This window comes from Apostichopus japonicus, chromosome 20, assembly GCF_037975245.1.
Source record: "Apostichopus japonicus isolate 1M-3 chromosome 20, ASM3797524v1, whole genome shotgun sequence".
In the NCBI taxonomy this organism is placed as follows: Eukaryota; Metazoa; Echinodermata; class Holothuroidea; order Aspidochirotida; family Stichopodidae; genus Apostichopus; species Apostichopus japonicus.
The window spans coordinates 28001665-28024501 of NC_092580.1; the positions used below are offsets into that span (position 1 = coordinate 28001665).

General features: G+C 38.0%; 1 protein-coding gene across 1 annotated transcript in view; it reads left to right on the forward strand.

Annotated features, from left to right (window-relative positions):
• The window catches only part of LOC139961093 (protein kinase C delta type-like), a 38892-nt gene that overhangs the window by 14581 nt on the left and 1474 nt on the right, over window positions 1-22837 (forward strand). Inside the window, exons 3-16 of the mRNA XM_071959978.1 lie at window positions 1188-1390; window positions 3739-3799; window positions 11255-11450; window positions 12122-12156; window positions 12966-13051; window positions 13639-13768; window positions 14473-14570; window positions 15575-15669; window positions 16763-16913; window positions 18626-18799; window positions 19561-19652; window positions 20434-20635; window positions 21428-21616; window positions 22452-22580. Of these exons, the coding sequence (XP_071816079.1) occupies window positions 1188-1390; window positions 3739-3799; window positions 11255-11450; window positions 12122-12156; window positions 12966-13051; window positions 13639-13768; window positions 14473-14570; window positions 15575-15669; window positions 16763-16913; window positions 18626-18799; window positions 19561-19652; window positions 20434-20635; window positions 21428-21616; window positions 22452-22580 (1841 nt within the window). The remainder of the gene's footprint in view (window positions 1-1187; window positions 1391-3738; window positions 3800-11254; window positions 11451-12121; window positions 12157-12965; window positions 13052-13638; window positions 13769-14472; window positions 14571-15574; window positions 15670-16762; window positions 16914-18625; window positions 18800-19560; window positions 19653-20433; window positions 20636-21427; window positions 21617-22451; window positions 22581-22837) is intronic.

Consider the following 22837-nt stretch of genomic DNA (forward strand, 5'->3'; position numbering starts at 1 on the left):
CCAAGACTTAGGTGTATCTATATCCAGTTACAGTGAGACTTTTTGTACAGTAGTGCCAACTGAATAAGAAGACATTTTGTGGCAGTTGTTGAGATCAAATGAATCACTCACTTATGGAAACATTTCAAATCACATGTACAGTTTATCACGATATTGAAATATTCTTCCAATTTTGCTTTTGTAACTTGAGAGTCCAACATTGTCGTCATGCAGGATGCATTAAGAACACAAAACTTTTTGGAAACTATATAGGATAAGGTGACCACATTTTCCTGACTGAAATCAGGGACATTTATTGCGTGACTGATATGGGGGAGGGGCCTAAGGGGAGGGGGTGTCCCCCCACTTTGGAAAATTTTCAAGTGCCTAAGGTGCTTAGATGTAAAATGGTGATACTTAGAAGCACTTTTTAAATCAATTTTATTTTCAAAAATGTAGCTCTTTCTTAGATGAAACTTACTTTACAAAAGAGTGCTAGGCTAGATCGATCTAGCATATTCCAGTTTACACTGGCCCACCTGAAATACTGGTTAGTTCCATTCTGACTAAATTTTGTTTTTACAATTATTTTACAAATAATGTGGAATATTTTCGAAATTCCTGAACATTTTGACGAATCGGGGACATTTTCGGGGACACTTGTTCATCAGGGACAGCACACTGTAATTGGGGACTGTCCCCGAAAATCGGGGACGTCTGGTCACCTTAATATAGGAGAACATTTCATAGTTAAAAGGCGTCGTAGAGAACCAACTGTAACAGCTCAACCTGTAGAGATGGGGCCATGTAGAGGTTTAAATTTGATCCTGATATCATAATTATATAAAACGTTTAACACAGATAATGTACAAACAGCGCAGCAACAGTTACAGTAGCCTGTGTAACCGATATTGCTTTGAAGCAAAATGTAGACAATTTTACCAACTTTGGCTTTAACGGTTGTCAACCTGAGCAAGCATGGTCTGCCAAACCTTTGTTGGTATTCTAAGTGGGTTCATTGTCTGCCAATGGGGGGGGGAGGGGGCAGGGGTGATGTGGGAGGAGATGTGAGAGGACAGAGAAGGACCCAGGAGAAGACAAGGGGGAGCCAATTATAAAGAGACATGAACAAAGTTTGGATATTCCATGCTAGAATGATGGGATAAGAAGTTTCAGATAAAAGAGTCTTTTTGTCTGTCTCCCTCTAGCTGGAACGACACAGCTTGTACAGAGGAAGAAGTCCGTTTATCCCGAATGGAACAAATGCTTTGACTCGCATCTCTACGACGGGAGGCAGATACAGATCATCGTCAAGAACAAACGTCCAGATCTCTTCATGTGCGAATACCAAGCCACTGTCAAGAAGTTGGCAGAGCTTTGTGACAAGAATGGAGAGGTCCTTACATTATGGGTGAGTATGCTGCCAGAGAGGGGAGGGGGGAGGTCGCCAGCATGAGTACAACCCCACGAGTAGGATTACAACCCATGAGTATGAGTACAACTTGGCCACTTAGCTGTAAAATACATCTTAAGGAATTATCATTCATTATGGGAGGTAACCCCAAACTAGATTCTCTTTGTGGCAGCACAGGTATGCTAGTATAGCACTAGCATAGTAAATCCACAGGAAGAAAAAACCCAAAGGTGGGGCAGGCGGGGACGGAGGTAAGCAAAAATTTTCGACATTTTTGATAACCGGTTAGTTCTGCAAAGGAAATAACCCATTAACAATTTCACAGTAAAAATGATTGACTGGTTAAATATCAAAATTAAACCCGGTTAATAACCATCGCTTTAACCGCTTTTATTGAAAATTTGGACAAGACCTTTAAAGTCAACATTGAACACTAGTAGGGTAGGAAACTTGATGAAATGTATAGAGAAACCCCGTTTGTTTTTCTTGAAAGAGAAGCTACTACACGTTTGCTTAGATGAGTCATAAAATCAACAAAAAAGATAGCGCTATCATTGTGACAGTACAACATGTTAGTTTTTATTTCTTTCTTCTTAGAAAAACACTGTTGTAAAAACAATAATAAAAGACCAATTTAAAGGAGAAAGTAAAAGTCATACTTGTTTTTATGGCTTGTCAAATATACTTTGATTCGTGGATCTCATGCTGTGTGCATAAAACCTTTTTTTTTCATAAAGCACTTTCTCCTTTCGGTTATGACCTTTGTTAATAGTTAGAAAGTTCCCAAACCCTGACTAAATGACCAGTAGTGACCCCCATCACTTTGAAGTCCACTACAAGCAAGAGTTTGTAACTCTGAAAGAGTATATGTGACCTCTTCATAATTTTGACTTGAAGCAATAAAAATATAAAATTTACTTTGCTCCTCGCTTACCTGTCTCCCCACTTAGCACCCTCAAGTATCCTTTTAGGCATAGGGAAGGGTTTTCTAGCCATTTTGTAACAGTATAAGTGACTTCTTCATCAAATTAAAGCAATAAAAATAGAAATTTACTACATCCACAGTAAGGAAACATATCTATAAAAGAGAAAGGAGACTGTATTAAAACTAAGTGCTTTTCTCACAGGACTGCTGTATATATGCAAATATTGTAAGTCTAAAGTAATGTAAGTAGTTAAATCTATATCTGTTTCCTCGTATTGCTACATGTGAAACTTTGTGGCCGAAAGATTCCTGTTGGGCTCACATTCAAAGGAAAAACCCCCAAGTGATATAACTTCCAATCTTGGCAGTATTGTTGGAAGTACTGTAGGCAAGGTGCTAAGTTTGAAACAGCTCTTCTACAGTGTGTAGTCTGACAAAAAAACTGTGGTAGTCATGACAGTGAGCTAGATATATTTGGCATGAAGAAGCAAGAGTTTATTTTATTTTATTTATTTTGTGGTGGACTTGAGACACAAACACAATAGAGACTGCAATCAAACTCGGTGGTTGTATCTCGTTACTGGACACAACAGCACACAACCTGCTGTGAGTGTGTTGCACAGCTCCCAAGATGGCCACAGGGTCGTATATAAAAAATATATTTGCTAACTATATTAAAACGTTGAAGAGGTTTGGATCATAAACTGAAATAGTCACCTGTTATAAATAGGGTTTAAGATAATACAACTAAATTTATTTTCACGGTTTTTGCATGTACGTTGTAAGTAGTATGCACTAATAGACTGTCAAAAGCATAATCTGTTTGTATGGCAGTTTCTACAATTTTTTCCTCGTGGTCTATCCACCCATAGACTTAGTACTGTACCATAAGCCGTCAGTCCATCCTCCCACTCCCCCCCCCAACCTCCCTCACCCATGACCCTCATAAAACCGTATTAAGCCAGTCTTTAGATTTATAAATTGGAAGAAGCGAGCAGTCATCCATTTACCAAGTTTGAATAAAACTAGTTGTGATTGGAGTGCAAATGAGACATGTAGGTATCATCATTCATGGAGGACCCAAACCATATTTATCAGGCATGAACTTTTTCCGCGAATTCGCGGAATATCCGTGATTGCTTTTCTACCTCTGGGACAAAACTATTGTCCTAACTACACTGTAGCATACTCAAACTGGAGCCTATACCGCAATCGATATGTTCTTCTGTCTGCTGTAAATCTTCTGGATTCCGCATGATCATAAATGATATCAAAAAACGATAGACAGAATTGATATGCTTGATTACGATTATGCCGAGTCTTCTGCTTATTCGTCATTTTGTGTCCTATGAATAATACCAATCTAAAATCTAAAACGTGGTTTATTAATAAATTATAATATTTTTTTATCTTTCCACAGTTGGATATGAAGCCTACAGGAAAGTTGCAAGTTCAACTGAAATGCTTTTCAGAAGAAAATGGTAATTTGTCTGACATTGTTTAACATCCATTAACTTCCATTTGTGTGATTCTTTCGTTTAGCCTAGTCATTTTCTTGTAACTATCTAAACAGTAATTTTTTTCCCTCTCTTGCTTAAAGGATTTGCCCACAGATCTCCATCACTTTGGATAATAAGGTCGTCTTTTCATGGTAGTGATTCTCACAGGATAGGGGAAAGTAGAGAGACTGACAGAGTCTGTGACACTTACAAATGTACACTTGGTGATATTTGAGATATACCTATAGAACCTATGAGTTTAAGTTGCCGTGTGTGTCTGCATGTTCTATAGTTGTATTGTATATGTATGTAATCATATCTGTGGGTCACTAATAACTGTATACAATGAGAGCAGACACACATCCAAAGAAATACATTTTGTATTCCCTCAACCCCTAACTCCCCCCCCCCCCCAATAAAAAAATTCAGCCTATTGAGCTATACATAGGTTATGAGATTTGTTTCATCTTTTTCCTTCTTTTAATAATTCTACTTGTATGTTCTACTACTTATATAAGAAGGAATTTTGTAAATAATGTATGTCCATGTTGCACTTTTATCCATCTTATCAAGTGTGTTTTATGGGGCGTGACCTTTTGCACCAACTGTTTATTCCTATTTGGAATGTTAACTCTTGTCACTCAACTTTAAAAGACCTCAGTCTATGCAATCTTTTAAAGGCACTCTGCACATTTTTGCTTTCTCATGCTCTCTCTGGAAAACTCAGATATAGAGAGGTAAGTTTCAACGAGTGTGGTATTGTCTCGTGTTTTATATCCCTCGTCGTCGTCGTTTTCCTGTTTTTGTTGGTAAGGATCCTGCATAGATTGAATAGTGATATCCTCTAATTACAATAGATCTTTGCTTTGTGGTTTCCTGAAAAAAGCTACATGGCATTGCAGTCTCACAAAGCACATTGAAGACAGTATCAGATTAGGGATGAGTGATTAGTTTTACAGTTGTGTAGAGTGTATTTGGATTCACTCAATTTTGAACCTAGAATACTTTATCTAAAATTGGCCAGACAGAAACCAGAGAGGTAGGTAATATAGGCATCCTTCAAAAAAGAAGCACATTGCCTTGACCAGTGAAAATTAGGAAATGCACAATTCCTGTTGAAATAAACAGTTTCATGAACTCAACTGGACACTGGAACTGTAAGTATGGGCAATTTTTGTTGGGGGGAGGGGGAAGGGGAAGGAAGGGATAAGTAGTAGAGGATGAATGGGGGAAATATGGTGAAGGGGAAGTGGTGTGGTGTGGTGTGTAGAGGAATGGGGTCAAGGGGTAGGGATCACAATCTTCAGGAATGGAAATGCTGTACAATTACAATAGGTCTGACACTTATCCTGATCAAAGTAAGGCTTTAACTTGTTTCAGACAGAGTAGTGTTGCATAATAAATAGCATACTGTACGTATTGAAATACTTTTTGTACATAAATGAAAAACTAACTGAAGATGCCATTCCGAGCTTGGTGCTTAACCTTGCTCTCTGCTAGGGCGCTTGATTTGGATGGAAGATATGTTTTAAACTACATTTTTGCTGCGTGGCTCTGACTTATAACCGAGAGCTCTATGTCGGACTCGGAACTCAGTGTTAAACTGGGAGCTCTGTGTTTAACTGAGAGTTCTGCTTTGAATGGAGAGAGCTGCATTTAACCGAGAACTCTGTGTTTAACAGAGAGCTGTGTGTTGAACTGCGAGCTCTATTCACACATACAATCTAGTTTCCTGAAACGGAAAGTGGTGAAACGATGGTTTTTGTAATTGCTATATTGTGGCCTGAAATTGAGTTAATTGCACTCGTGCATGCAAACAAGGAACATTACAGCTGAAGATTTTCACGAATTGTTCGTCAATTACTGTAACGGATGTAAAGAAGTCCTTCAGTTGCTTTATGTTTCATTTGTCTTTCGTTTTGTCTTTGTGAATGCATGTCACATGGTTGCCTGTGTGTAAGGGTTTAGCAAACTGCATGGTTGGATGACTAAACAAGGTGTAAATGTAGTATGCACATTATTGGATTGGTCAGTTTGTTGTTTTGTGGACAGGCAACCTCCAGTATTTGTTCATCTCTACCCTATAAATATTATTACTTGTCAGCCTTTCATTCCTCTACTGCACAACACCAGTAGCCTAACCGTTTATATCCTGCACTCTCCTCTCTCTCTGTTCACTTCTGATACCTTACTCTCGCCAGCACTGTTTGATTCAACTCTTTGTATTTGGTCAACAAATTAACCAAAACTATTGAGTATTCTTATTCAAGATAATCGTAGGCAAGATGAATATTATTTTGAAATTCATTGTCGATATTTCGTCGCCCAGACACACTCTCATGTCAGTCTTGATCACACATTGCTAAACATGATTTGAAAAACAAGTTTGTATATTTTTGATTCAACTTCCTGATTTGTAAAGTTTGGCTGGTCAAACGTACTACACTGCTATGGATATAACTATATAATAGATCAAGAAATCGATAGCAATTATCTTAAAATCATGCTTTTACCTAGGAAGTTCTTTCTCAAGTTCAGCTTGCTATTGTCCTGCCCCATCAACCAATCAATCCAAATCAATCATTGATGAAACAGTTATATAGCACCAATATCAACCCCCATGTTCTTGTTCCAACTTTCCTTCCCTCCCCTTCTCCAAACCCTCCTCATCTTTCCATCCTCCTTCCTCTTCCCACCCTCCTTCCCCCTTCTCCATATCCTCCCCACCCTCCTTCTTTTTCCTCCTCCCCTTCTCCATCCCCTCCTCCTCTTCCCACCCTCTTTCCTATCCTCCTTCCCTCCCCTAATAAACCCCATACACTTCTCACATGTTTGCATTAGCACAGTTAATCTATTAGCTAACCCTTTATTATTCCTTTGCATGTAACTTTCAATAGAAGTTATACTTTCTGTTTTATTAGGTTTAAATTTATCCATTTGTTCCTCCCCCTTACATATTTGCTAAAGTTATGCGCAGCTAGTAAATAGTATGTTTTAGTCGCTGAGCTTGTCATAGTTACATCACTCCTTCCCCTCTAATCTAATCTCAATCTCAATCTCTACATGAAATGAAGTGAAAAATCTGGGAAGGAGAAAGTCTGCAGTCAGAATCGGGTAGTTGATCTTTTCTGAAGAATGATTATACTTGTGCTAAAACATTCCAGGCATCTAAAGTAGTTTAGGTAGATAGGAAAGTGCATATGTAGAGATGGACACAGGTAAAGAATAGTCGCTTGTTAATCCCCAAAACAAGTAAATCATCTAAGGCATCCATAAATTAGTGTTGGTTTTCACAGACATTTTAAAATTGTTAACGTAAGTAGAACGTCCAAGGAATAAGAACGATAAGAGGTACTGTATACTACAATTGACTTGTCTTCATCACTTTTCCCGTCTCCTCACAACATCTGTTCCCTTGCTCTAGCATGTCTAGAGTGGCCTGGTAACCTTTGATACTCACCCCCCCCCCCCCAAGGTGACTGTTCATCACTTTGGTTCAACCTACCTCTGACTCATTCAACCACCCAAATTGTCTAGTGGTATAATCTATACAGCTCTCAAGATGTTTGTGCATCTTTGCCATCAGTGGTGTTGTGAGGAGACAGGTAAGTTTGACGCTTTAAAATATCCAAACCGGGAATAACATGCAAAAACTGTCACTCGGTAACATGTTTAGGCTCATAGACATATTCCATGCTGTGTACCCGAAATGACATATTCAGTCTTAAAGGTTTGCTGGCATTTCTAGAATTTGGCAGGCCAAGATGTCAAGTTATGTGATACTGTTGCCAGGTCTCTGGCATCAGACTGTGTAACTTAAAGCAGTACAGTGAAAAGTTCACTGAGACATTATAGTGTAACTTGAAACTAGATGTCACTGCACTAAAAATTCTGTTTGCTGCTTTAAAGTCATGGTTAGCTTTTTGTGGCTGCCCATCAATAGTTGGTAAGGGAATTTCCCCATTCACTGATATAGTTCATAAGGTTGGCATTTTATGACATCACAAATGGAAAAGTACTCAAGAATTCTTTTCATGCAATTGTGGGACATCAAAGTTACAACAATATCTATTCTACAAAAAAGGGCCATCTATTTTTAGGAGTATGTATATTGTGAATCATCTTTGGTGAATGCTTTTCTATTGAATTTCTATGGCTATATTTGCTAACTTCAACCACACAAAAGGTTTAAGGGGAAGTTGCTCACAGGTCTTGTACCACAATTAATTGTTCCCATTGACTTTCATGCTAAAGTGGTTGCTTTCCAAGATAGAAGTTTGATGATCTGAAATATTCTACCCATCATATGAGAGCTGATTGCGTGGGCTATCACATCATATTCTGTGTTTGCCACCATGACTATTTAGATTTTGAGCTAGGAGAGCTCAAAGGTTAGCATAAGTAGTGCGCCCCAACCCATCTGCAAGCTCTTGTTGCAGAATCTTCATTTCACCTAGGGTTTTCTTAAATTGCCTTAAATCACCTTCAATCCTCCAGATGTTTAGACCATCGGTAGTTTACTTCATCCTCTCCAATATCGATGCAGTGAAAAAGAATTACGATGACTCGAAAAAAATGACAAAATGGTCACTACAGTAGGTCAATTTAGGACTATTTTCCGTGGAATGTAAAATGGCTGACTACCTAACCTACCTTACCAATGGTTTTATCTGTCAGTGAGTGTATCCATGAACTTCATCAATGATTGTTCTAAATTGTGTTTGCATGGGGAGGGGGGAGGGGGGGGGAAAGGGAGGGAGGGAGGTGAAAGGAAAGAGATAATCAAATACTCAGTACTTTGCTACGAGTGGAACACACAGATATGTACTCGGGTCCCACTACTGACAAATGAATTGGAGTACATATACAGATTGCAGTTACAATGCAGCTGAATCAGGTTTTTTTTTTTTTTTTTTTTAAGATTCAAGGTATAATTCTATTTTTGAGTAGAGAAACAGAATCAGAAAGATTACCAATTTTTTTGACAAGACAAGAGTCTAAGAAAATAGAGAAACCAAAACTTAAATTTCTGAACAGAAAGCAGAGGAAGTCTAAGAAAAGTAATGCTTCTACAAGTAGACCCCACAGGATTTATTAAAATAGAACACTAAATTCTCTTTCGTCAAGCTGTCGTCGTGCAGTTTGTGTTCATGGTCAGTACTGTGCATTTTCATAAATTCAACTAGAAAATTTTTTTACTTTTTGTTAAGTTATCTTTTGTTCTCTGCTTTCGATCACGATGGACAATATCATTGACCAACAGACCCAATAATCAGTAGTGTTGGTATTTCCTTCTTATTGATTCAAATAAACTTGTGTGGGAGTTTTAAATTCTCCATTTTGCAAGCTGAATATTGAGAGGCTAAGAAGCTGTTATTAGACTGGAACGCTTCACTGTGATGTTGTTATCTGTTGACAGATAGACATTTTAGTATAGCATTGTACTTTTTCAAGTGGAGCAAGAACGCTGCTGCGCGCCTAGTCTCGCTCACTAAAAAGTTTGATCACATCACTTGAGTAGTCTGTTCATTGCATTGGCTTCCCTCAGCAGATCGAGTTTAAGATCCTACTTCTCAACTACAAAGCAATCAACGGGCTTGCCCCTCAATATATCACTGACCTTCTTACTCCTTTGCATCGGTCAACTACAGTTATGCTTCGCTCTCCTTATCATGCGCATTTGCAATTTACTCCTGGTCCACGTACCCGCACCCGTTATTGCGATCGTGCCTTTTCTGTCGCTGCGCCTTCTCTTTGGAACGAACTCCCATTTCACGTTTGTGACTCTCCCTCCCTCTGTATTTTCAAGGGACAACTTAAAACATTTCTGTTTTATTCCTAGTTTTTTGTTTTTGCCCCTTGGTTTCCTTTGTCTCTTTCCTACTTTGTAAAGCGCTTTGAAACGATGTATTAAGCGCTATAATAAATGTAATTTATTAGTATTATTATGCATGATGTGTATAAACGTTGCTACTTCATATTATACTGTGCATGCATTTAATTCATATAATGTAGTTCAGAGTTTCACTAGGTGTGTTATGTTGACACTGTATAATAGTGTATTTACAGTTTATGCTTTGCTTTTAGGATTGACAAACATGTGTGAAGTAGGCCTATTTATTCAGGTTATATATTTAAGGTTTATAATTTGCATATCAGGTTTCTACAGTTCATTGAAGAATTGGACAGTGCCTGTTATGTTCATGCTTTATATGGAATGTTTTATGCATAGCAATCTAATATTTTACAGTGTGTATGCATTGTGTACACTGTTCTCAGTATACATAAATCTCTCACCTACAAGCTACAGCTTAGGATACAGTAGTGGTGTGGAATTAGTGATAGGCAAGCGTGAAACATAGTAGTAAATTTTCCTGCCAATTTTTTTTTACAGCCCTTTCTCAGAAACCCACATTCTATATACATATATAGATTTTTTAATATATATATTTAGTTCGTTTTGTGAAAGTTGTCACGCTATCTTTACTTTTCTCTGGAAATTGCTGCCTTTACAGGGTAGAAAGTAGTAGTGAACTGTACTTCATCTCATGCGTAGCCAACCGACAATTTCTGAAAAATGACAATCAGCTGTTTTTGGTTTAAAATTAACTAGAAATATGATACGTTAATAACTCTTTTCCCTTCCGGTATGGGTTTTGTTACAGGATTTTGCATTGTGATTTTCATTTTCAGTGTTTTTATTGTCACGATAACAACAATTATTGTTTATCTACTGCCTTTTGTTACAGGTTGTCCTTATGTTTACCAAAAAGTGATGTGATAGGCAACAAAAATATTACCCAATGTGATGAATTTTTTGTCAATTTGTTTTTACTTCCGCACTTACCTGTCTCCTTGCATCTACTGCACACTTTTTTTGTATGGTGTCCAGAGTGACCTGGTAACCTTTTGACATTGACCACCCCACTTGGACTGGTCACCTCCAGTCAAACCCTCCTCGGTCCACCACCCAGAATGTGATTTACAAATAGCTATCAAGCTTTACTTGGTCCATTCTTCTATATTGTTTGATGTGGATAGCCTATTGCAAAGGAACCACAATGCCCTCTATCGTAAATGTCCTGTCCTGCGTCTAGATATTACGACTCGACGTCTTCTGGCGACAGATTGACGTAGGTTCGATGCTATGTTTTTGGCTTCTAGTGCCGACGGCATTGCTCCTTCATTTTCACATCTCTCTCTGGTGACGACTGGAATTACTTCGATACTCTGTGAAGAAAATCATCCGAAAGTTTTATTCCCAATGTGTGTGTATAATCATCCAGTAGTATGATAACTTTACAAGCAGGCTTGTGTAAAAGGCTCTTTAACAATTCCTGTAAATGGCAGAAAATTAGCAGAAAATTGAAAGAAATCTGTTAATCGATACAGAAGGAAGGCAACGAATGAATTTCTTTCCTGTTTGTCTTTTTCTAGATTCTATGTTGCACCCGAGCATAAAGGAAAACAGCCCTCAGACGATGACTCCCGAAGAGAAGTCCAACACTGGCGCCCTCACTCGTCGACGAGGTGCGATGCGACAGGCCAAGATCTATGAGCATAGAGGTCATCAATTCTTAGCTCACTACTTCAGAGCTCCCACTTACTGTTCTTACTGCTCCGAATTTATATGGTAAGAAACAGGACTTGTTCAGAACTGTCTGTCTATCTGTTAGTCTGTCTATCTGTTAGTCTGTCTGCAATTTTAACCGAGGGTATCCTAGAAACAGAAGTTGTTCAAAACTGTCAATGTATGTATGTATTTTAGATCCTCCTGCAACCAGGAACTCGCGAAGAACCCTCATTGGCTTATCAAAGCCGCAAGCTGACCGAAGTCAGTCTTTTTACATTCATATTTAACGTCCATGATAATGAAATTGTCAACAACTCTAACTGGACGACATACATTATTCTTGGAGTGACTCGAACAGGGGACCTTATGATTGGATGGCACCGGCATTAACCACTGAGCTGACACTCTACGTGTATCTATGTATCTATGTGTTTATATGTAAGTCATTCTGTCTGTCCATCTGTCATTCATGTTTGCGTCAGTTTCATTCAATGAGCGCTAAGATTACTTCGTTGTTTTATAAATTACCATCATTCAAATAAGCCCTGTCAGTCTGGTCAACCTGTAAGTGGTGGATAACTTATCTATGTGAACCTGTAGAAGTTTGTTTCACTTCTTACACCATCAGGACAAACAGAATTTACACCTACGACTCGACTATTAGTTTTTGATGATCATGTATCACATATTCAGTCATCGCACAAACATATCTGTCGTCTTTTTTCTTTCAGGGGTTTGGTCGGCAAGCAAGGGTTCAAATGCAAAGGTGAGTGATCCCAGTTTTCTGTCCAGAAATTGTCTGAATCAGAATTTGAATTACAACCTAGATCTCTATTAAAGACAAGCACTTTTTCAGTTTATAGCAACCAATGCTTTTAGGGCCTCCTCCGTTTCATGTTCTATGAAGACACTTACACATGCATTACTAGGAATGTCTCCTTTCTAGTGAACTCTCCATGAAATCCACTAGCTGTGCACTCAAGGAATGAGTAAAATTGTTCCTTGAAAAACTCTATGAAGTATTTCTCGTCCCTGAATTCGGAAAATGAGATGGAAAATTAGGCAAATAACTTGTTGACAATCGCATCGATTTATTGCAGTTTATTATTATCTTTTGGTATTTAATGTATATATACCAAAAATATATATTTTATTGTATTAATTGTACAATCATGGCAAATTAAGGTTAAAAAGTGAAGGAATGCTATTTCAGTGAATTTTAATTTTTCATATAGGTGTGGCCTGGATACATTGTTATCAAAATACTGTAGTTCTTGACCCTATGATGAAACTTGTTATGAGAATTAAGAAATCATATTAGAATGCTTTATGGTTTTATTTAATAATAATAATAATAATCAGGTAGTTTTTTATACGACCCTTAAGTGACCACCAATGTGGGAGAAGCCCGCAAGGGATTATTGATTACAAGTTTCACGTCGGGTGGCTTTCCTTGTGTTATGCTAGATACATGGGAAATGATTAGTCGATATGGATTCAATATGGATGTACAAGGACAAGGTTTTCACATTTGCCAAAGCTTTGTGACCTAAGTTTACTTGTTTCCCGTTACAGAATGTCAGATGGCAGTCCATCAACGATGTTACGAGCATTTGTTAGGCAAGTGTCCAGGTGCCGGCACAGAGACCAGTGATACCAAGGTATGTCTGTCATATTCATTTATGCCCACTACTGCTGGTTGCTAGGTGACTGTCACCTTAGCAACACATTCAGATCACTCCACACAGTGACAATGCCCAAAGCCCTTTTATGTCCATTTCCAATGAGGCAGTGCTGAATGTTTATATGATTAGAAATCAATGGTTGATGGGAAGTTATTTTATTCCTAGATATTACCACATCAAATTTGACAAACATTTAACTAAGTTGGGTTACTCAGAAGATAATGAATTGTAAGAACTTTGTGAACCAATGGTGATGTCTAAGAGCTTTCATTGACAAGATAATACCTTCAGAGTAAGGTTGTTGGTTGTCTTCATTTACATGTTATTTATCAGCATTACAAAACACATCATGGATTAAACCCATGTTTAGTGCTTCGCCGTTTGAACCTCTTAGAGGTTCAAACAATTTTCAAATAAATTTGCTGTCATTGCATTCGGATTTTCCTTCTTTCTCTTTACCCAATTTACATTTAACTCTGTAAGTAAGTGTATAACAGTCTTCCTGTGGAAGGATTGCATGGGTCAGTTATAGAGTTTTTTCTTGTTTCTCTTGTTAATAACAGAGGCTGAAGCAGAGGTTTAACCTCAACATGCCCCATCGCTTTAAGGTCAATAATTACATGAGTCCCACCTTTTGTGACCACTGCGGGACCATGCTCTATGGTCTGTTCCGACAGGGCCTGAAATGTGAAGGTGAGCGGTCAACCTGTCCATTTATTCTCCTTTTTTGTGTAAAAACTGGTGGTAATGCATTTGTGTTTTGATAAAAAGAAAAAATGTTATCCAACTTTGTAGCTTGAGAAAATTTGTGCTTGAAATGATGCAAATTCACAGTTAGGAATGTAAGGTAACAAATAGCAGATTAGTATTATAGTTTTGACTAAAATGACAAGCTGTATTTAATGATCAAGAGATGGAGGATCATGTCAGGAGTATTTTCTGAAATTATTAGAAGCAGTTGTGGAAATGAGGGGAGTGTCTTATCAATGACCAAGCATCTTTGAAAAATGGAAAGTACTTCATTAATTCACAGGAATGTGGGGCATCGGGAACCAGCAAATTTCTGAGTAAATGAGAATGGTTGGGGGGGAGGGAGAGGAGGGGTGGCAGGAGAGTGGTAGGACACATGGTCAGTTACTAGTATATGATCTACAGTATGGGTGATTATAGGAAATTGGACAAGGGGAACATTGGAACCAGTGACATGTATGACTAACATTTTCATTGTCACTCTAAGACATATAAATCTATATGAAATCATTAATTATGTCATTTGTCTGCCTACCTGAATTTGAATTTTATCATGAATGGGCGTTGATTTAAGGTCTGTAGAAATCTTTTCGGCAAGATCTCAAGCTAGAATGCTAACCGTGATATTTTTCATTCACTGTCCTCAGTTTGTAACTTTAATGTTCATCATAAATGCCAGAAGAATGTTCCCCATTTATGCGGGGTTAATCAGAAGCTCCTCTCTGAGGCCATGCGTGAAGTAGAGGTGAGTTTTCTTAAATTTGCCAAAAAAGCATACCTTCTGACACTTTCACCCACCTTCCCTACCCCTAACCAACCCCAATGTACCTCTTCCCTGACCCCAATTCACCCCTTCTGCACTCTTCCTTTTCTAACATCAAACTCCACACTACCCATTCCCCCACCCTTACACCATTTGCATGGTACTTGCTTGTAGATAAAAAAAAAAAAACCCTTTTTTTTTTTGGAACTCATCCAAGTGATCCATGTGATTATTGTTTCTGTACTAAGATTGATTCCATTTTTATCCCATGATCACCCTGTCCCTTCCTTGCCAGTTTCCTTGGTTTAGTTTTTGGTTTTGATGATAATCGTAACCTTTGCATTCATGATGGCGTATGTGTGTAATTATGTGTGTGTACGTTTGTGGTAAGCTTGGGCAGATCTCATATTTAATGGTATATGTACCACATTGAGCCAAAGAAGCTTTTTGTTTTTTGTGGTGGTGAAAGGTCATTTGGGGTCACCACAGGTCAAATTGTGAATACCTTGTAAACATGATATTGCAAGAAGGGAACATTTGGACAGATCTCATACTCTCAAAAAATGCCAAACATTTACTTTACTCCCCTCTGTTGTGGGCGGAGGTCAATGATTGTTTGAGTTCACCAGGGGTCAAATTGTGAAAATCATGTTTTAAACGATATTTCAACAAGGACAGATGTCATATTTAGTACGTAGATGTATCACATTTAGTACAAGAAGCCTGTTGTTGAGGTCAATGGTCATTTCAGGACATCCTGTGTCATTGTGGATTTATTGTTTGGAGACATCACACTGCTTTCCATTGTATCACTAAGATCAAGCACGCCCTCACAAATACATTACGTCAGATTCATGAAAAGCAAACTGCTCACGTTACATCATTGAAACCACAATGCATTTGTGCATTCTGGTTTTACATTGTTTTCCAATTTTCCCCCCAAAGCAGACTTTTAATTATAATTTTTACATGTTTCGTATTTTCAGATAGCAAGAAGTGCATCCGAAAAACAAACCAACATTGAGAAGGCCAAGTTCGCCCAGCTCCAGGAACTGAGCGACGAGGACAGTGATGATGACGAGTAAGTGACCAGAAGCATATCTTGTGATTTTGCTAATTATATGAACAATGTATCTGTGACTTGCTATTCTTAAAGCATTAGGCTGTATTGCACCACATGTCTCTAGAACAGGGGTTCCCTAACTGGGGTGCTTGAAGCCCCAGGGGGTGCGTGAGTCCATCCCTTGGGTTCGTGAGACGTTTCTGAAAGTCAGAACTAGAGTACTTTTTGTTGAACTAATATCTGATCGTGGGGGGATAAAGTTAGGGAAACCCTGCTCTAGAACATCCCACTAGCTTCACTCAAGTCGCTCCAAACTCAGGGGCTTCTCTGAACTTTATGAGATGTTTCTTTTTACTACTAAAAGATCAAAACAGCTGAATATATCCTTGACAGTTTAACACATCACAGCATTGTCCTGGATGTCTTATATATATATATACAAAGTAGACTAGGCTAGGTACAACTGCAATGAAAAGTGTGTTAGGTCCAGGCCACATGTTGGATGCTTTGTGTCACAATGAATATATTTTCCCCTGTACCTTTCCCTTGTTTGTAGACTTTTCTCTGAGAAGTAGACTATTATCGTTGTAGTTTGCTCTTTAGTGTGTAGATTTTTTAAATACTTGCTGTGTTATGTTACGTGGGGTTGTGCCTTCCCAGTTCATTAAGTGAAAGTAGTCATCAGTTTGGTAGTGATAGTCATGAATATGCATACATCTGGCATGAATTTCAACATATTTGATTTGATTGGTTAATGTTACAATATACTCAACACAATGGTTGGAACAATTTTTATTTTATAAACCGTACTGTCGTGTCATACTTAAGTCATACTCAAGACTCATAGTCAAGTCACACTTCGGTCAAACTTGAGTCGCATCATGCTTTAAAGAACTGGTTCCAACACAACTGAATATCCTGTTTCTATGAGGTAATGGATAAGAATTGTTCTTACTGTCAGTGCCATTGTTTTGAAAGCACCACATGTATCTGGTTGAACTTATATTGATGTGCTTGCATATTCATAAATCACGCATGACTTCAATTGACATACTTGATGTGAATGCAGTGGATTATATATGAACCAATGCATCCATTTCTTTTCTTACAGTGCCGTGTATGAACCCCTGTGGCACACCGCTGGACCTGAGGGTGGATCGAATGCTGCAAAGCCCGCCTCCCCTCCCCCTGCACCACCCAAGGCTTACAAAATCGAAGACTTCACCTTGCTAAAAGTTTTGGGCAAGGGCAGTTTTGGCAAGGTGAGAGTTTAGTGTAGAATTAGTTACATTGGTCAATTTCTCATGAAAATTCACATTCATGTAACTCGGACTTTGATTTAGTTATTCACAAGTATTTCAGGTCTGTGAATTTACACTAGGTATCACATTTGGACAAAATTGTCAAACCCGAGAATTTTCAGTGTTACAAAAGAAGGTTTACAAAACGCTTTTAAAGTTTGTTCTGTGGAACCTTATATCGAGTTAAAAACACAAAATTAATATTAACACGCCAGGGAGTGTTTACAATAGGGCATGTCTATGCTAGGATATTTCAAAATAAAACATGGCTTATATAGGACTTTCTGTAGCTTTTAATTCCCAAATATTATCATTAGTATCAAAGGAGTTTACATCCTTAAAACTGAAGATCAATTTAAATGCCCCCCACCCAATCTCCAGATGCATTTCATGCTCATCCTTTGCTGTCAATATTATTTTCAATACCAATAGCTCATTACCATACAATTCCTCAATTTATCCACTGACCCTAGTTCTTGCTTTGTTTTTTAAATTTTTGTTGTCGCTTTTCTTCAGGAACGGTTATTATTAGCTCACAGTAGGCTACATCAGTTTATATGCAACAATTATTGAAATTCATATCTGAGCTAAACTTTGGTTCAATACAGAAACACAAAACTTGTCTAAGTCATCAGAACTGCGGCTCCCAGTCAAGCATTACAGTCTGTTTCACGCTTAGAACAGACTTTTTGTTTCAGTTTAACTTCTCATTAAGTTTTGTTGATCCAATCCTCCGGAAGTGTAGAGGTTGGATTTAGCGCTCTATTTATTTCACGAATCGCAGTGGGAAAGGGAAAATAGTTGTAGGTGAGGGTGCACGACAAAATTCCTGGCCATTTGAAAACAAGGAAGTGTTTCTGTAGCTTGGATTTGCTGGATGTACCCTTTGTTTGGGTGGGCTTGTAGTATTTTCATTTCTACTTTTATTTATACTTTTGTGAGTCATCAAAAACGTTCTCCTCAATAGAAAAATAAATAGGGGAGCCCATGTCAGACCTTTACTTTGTGTGAAATTATAAATTGAATAAGTTTCCTTTCCTACGTTCAATTGCTGAAGGACTTAGCATTAGATGTTAGTGAAAAATGTTTTGCCAAACTATATTCATATGGGAAGTGGATCATATTTCTTACAAGTAGGTTTGGTCTCTATTTATGGTACAAAAGTTTGTAAGGAGGGAGGAAAGAGTCCAGAAAGATCACCTCCCTTAGGTACACAATTTTGTAGCTGTACGTCTCATGTAGATCACCGTACTGCTCTCTTGTACCTGTCCCCACACAGTTACTGCACTCTTGAATTTATTATATATCTTCCAAGTGGATAAAGACGGTGGCATTTGAAGCAATGAAACTTAGCAATCATAAGGTTTGGGGTTTGAACCCCGGCCGGGTCATAGTAAGGTGGGTTTTTCATTCAAGAGCAATATATGGTTTCCCATAGGTCTGTAATGACTTTCTAACTTGAAAAGATTCCAAATTTGAGTTAAAATGTTGAATTGGAAGCCACCCGACGTGTGAGTTGTAATCCATCAGCCCTTGCGGGTTTCTCCCACATTTGTGGTCGCTTAAGCGTGGTAAAAATTACTGCACTTTATTATTTGTTATGATTATGATTATTTTAAATCGTATTTTTCTTCTAACCCCAAAAAACACTTTTAATTTGTGTTCTTGTTTAGGTAATGCTCGCTCAGCTGAAGAACAGTAATCGTCACTTTGCCATCAAAGCCCTGAAGAAGGACGTGGTGTTAGAAGATGACGACATCGAATGTACCATGGTGGAGAGACATGTCCTCAGTCTAGCTTGGCATCACCCATTCCTTACCCACCTCTACTGTACCTTCCAGAGCACTGTAAGTTGATTTCGGGGGGGGGGTTTCCTTCTTACTTTCTTTTTAAAGACTTAGGAAAAGACCTTGTGTGATCTGCAAGCTCAACAATATTTGTTCTTGCGTGACGGCAATTAACATTTAGTCTTAGTTTCATTTCTCTTTATTTTTTTTATCATCAAGTTGAGATCAAGATTCTCATGAGTTATAAAACATGTTGATTGCCCATTTAACTAGGACCATATGTAGGTTATGAGGTTTGTAAATTCATTATGATCAAAATATGTAAAGTAGAAAACGTTTAAAACAAATGGTACTAAGATGCGTGATTTAGGGTAGTGAACATTAGTGCCATATTTTACATAAATGACTGGTTGCAAACTTTCAGGGAATAATTGCTTTGGTATCCAGTAGCAAGTATTTTTTAAATTATTTTTTGCTTGTGTCAAAGGTTATTTGTGGCAGAATGTACATAACATATCCAAACTGCTTTTGAACACAGCTTACCTATGCTTTTTTGTACAAATTTTGGTCTCAGGCTCTCTCAGACAATTTTGTAACTTTTGGTCACAACGCTTGTGTCGTGTCATCATGTCGCCCCAACGGCCCTCAAGCTATGGGACATAGAAAGATAGTTAGGTCACAAATAGAAATTTAGTTGGAACTTCATGTACTTTTTCATCACCAAGTATTTCAGTGTTCTTGTTCGACATCAGCAGTATTCTGTAGCACATTGAAAATTCTGTTCCTCTCATCAAACCTTTATTTCCTCTCTTTGGTTATAGGAGCACCTCTTTTTCGTTATGGAATATCTTAACGGCGGTGATCTTATGTTCCACATCCAGAGTTCCCTTCGATTTGATGTCAATAGAGCAAGGTGAGCAAAATCTCAGTGTTCGTATTGCTGGTTGGTTTGCAGTTGTATTGCATAAAGAGTATATATATATATATATACATATATATATATATATATTTATATGTATATACATATATATACATATATAAATATATATATACATATATATATATATATGTATATATATATATATACATATATATATATATATATATATATATATATACATATATATATATGTATATATATATATATATATACATATATATATATATGCCATTTTCATATAGCAACTTTATTTGCCATCAGACTCATAGTACCTTGTTTGAGATTTGTTGGTGGAAGCAGTGACAAATTTAAAAAACAAACAAGAAAAGCACATGAATAATAATTTCTTTCTGTGATGTCAAATGAAGTGTATTGATTGATAGTGTATGTAACATTTCATAAAAATCAAAATTGTTGTAAATCCTTGCAAATAATCGCCAAACCAAGGATCATCCTCAAGATTTATTCACATAGGTCATGAATTATTCAAGCAGTCATGAATTATTCATAGAAGGTATGAATTATTTGTAGAAGGTATGAATTATTCGTAGAAGGTATGAATTATTCGTAGAAGGTATGAATTATTCGTAGAAGGTATGAATTATTCGTAGAAGGTATGAATTATTCAAATATTTCATGATATTTAATAGAGTCAGTCTTCCACTCAGGTAAACTTAGACTGAGGCAGGTTTATCGTCAGTCTCCACTACACACTGTCTAACTTGTAATCTCTGATATTAAATTTTCTCCGCAGGTTCTATGGTGCTGAAATTATCCTTGGCCTTCGTTTCCTCCACGATAGGGGTATCATCTACCGGGACCTGAAGTTGGACAACGTACTCCTTGACAGCGATGGCCACATTAAGATAGCGGACTTTGGAATGTGCAAGCAGAACATATTCGGAGACAATTTAGCGTCCACCTTTTGTGGAACCCCCGATTATATCGCACCTGAGGTGAGGATGAGTCTTACCACATGTGGATTCCCGCTACTCCCACAATAGCTTGGCTTTTAGCTCACAAGTTGCTAGTAACTAGTAATGAATGAATCTACCATAAGACATTAAGAAACTTTGATTGGATATCCGTATTGGTATTCGTAAAGTTGATTTGCTTTTACGAAAAATAGGTATGATTCTGTCTATGGAATGAACTGGATGCTTTACTCTAGCCAAAAAAAACACGGAAAGAAACAGAATAAAAGATATGCAACTGCTCTCCCATTCCTCCACCCCCCCCCTCCTCTCCTCTAATAAGACATCTTTACACACATAGCAAATCTACTTAATCTGTTGGCAGTATTGTTCAATAAAGTGAGCAGTTGCCAAAATCGGGGAAACATTCTGAATCCTAAAAGCTGGCGCGTAGCCAGGAATTTGCCAAGGGAGGGGTGAAAATAAAGAAAAATTGTCAGAGCCGTAGAAACGGCATTGCATACTATCTAAGCGTAGCGCCACCATGGTTGGCGAAGCGTACAAGAAAATTTTGGCTGAAAATGCCTTCCAGATCGCTGGAAATGGCACTTCCCAGGCCTTGTAAGTTGCATCTTAGCAATTTCTCTTTTGAAAATACTAGCAATATCATAAAAACATTAAAAAAAAATATTAAAAAATATGCCCAAGGGGGGGTGGCTGCCCCCTTCGCCCCCCCTTGGCTGCGCCTGCCTAAAAGTCTCATAATAAAGAAAAGATATGATTTATATTATCATACATGTATTTCTTTAATTTTTTCTTACAATTTTGTCGCAGATTTTGAAAGGAGCCAAATACTCGGCGTCTGTGGACTGGTGGTCTTTCGGTGTCCTCCTCTTTGAGATGCTGATCGGCCAGTCTCCTTTCCACGGAGAAGACGAGGATATGCTCTTCGATTCCATCTTGCACGATAACCTTCAATTCCCCAGATTCATGAGCAAGGAAGCTCAGAGCTGCGTGAGCAAGGTAAGGACGGTGATTTTTGTGACACTGATCGGATGGTGTGACTTTTTAGTGCAGGTTCTCACGTCACATTTCCAAGGAAATGTCTGTTAATAATAATAATAATAGTATTTGCTTTTCATATAGTGCTTTATACCAGCGATTACAGACATTACATTGCCCCTGGTCAATGATAACTTGTCCGAGAGACAATCCCTCCAGTCGGCAGCAGTTATATACTGCGCCCAATGACAAGTTTCCTCACAGGTACCCATTTAACCCCTGGGTGGAGAGAGGCAAGTGAGATAAAGCATCTTGACCAAGGACACAACGTAATGAACTAGGCAGGAATCGAACCAGCAATCCTTGGATCACGAGTCCGACGCCTTAGCCAATTGGCCACCATGCTCATTAGTTATAGAGATTTATGTTATTAATCTTAAGGGTGAAATCTGTCTCCCTTCCGCCACTCTCCCCATTTTTGTCGTGTTCTGTCAGATTGCATGGAAAGTTTGCTTCCGGTATCAATGATTCCGATCAGTTTACGATTCACCCATTCTAGTCATTTTGTTTCGCAGATGAATTTAAGCATTCAAATGTCACTTCCTGAACAGTGAGTTACAGAATGCCAGTTCTGAATTTTGTATCGTGATGAATACTAGGATAAAAGTGAATCTTTTAGGATGGTGTGCCATTTTTGGGTGGGTATTCAGAATTCCAAGGTCTTCTAGGTTTTCGTTTTGGGGAAAATGGTTTGAAAGTACACAAACACTTTACAAATGTTAACGAGACCCAACCGGTCGTTTTTTAGAGAAAGACATCACTGATTAATTGCTGAATGTGTCGTCTATTGCTTCAGTTCCTGGAACGAGAGCCATCCAAGCGTCTGGGAGTCAACGAGGATCCAAGAAAGCACTCGTTCTTCAAAAGCATCGACTTTGAGAAACTAGAGAAACGAGAGATACCACCACCGTTCAAACCAAAAGTAGTAAGTTATACGAAACAGTAGAAATACTAACATCTCGCTTTACACATTGAACACGTTTAAAAGACACTGGCCAAGTTTACATGGTTACGATCAAATTTTTAGTTTTGTTTTGGAAGTTGGCAACACGATTTCATAGGTCATAGAAGAAATATAAAGTATGAATACTACCACATTTCATGCACTCTTCAAGCTTTTTTTGCCTGTATAACAAGGTAAATATAAACATTATTTGTACTAAAAAGATGATTTCAGCCGCA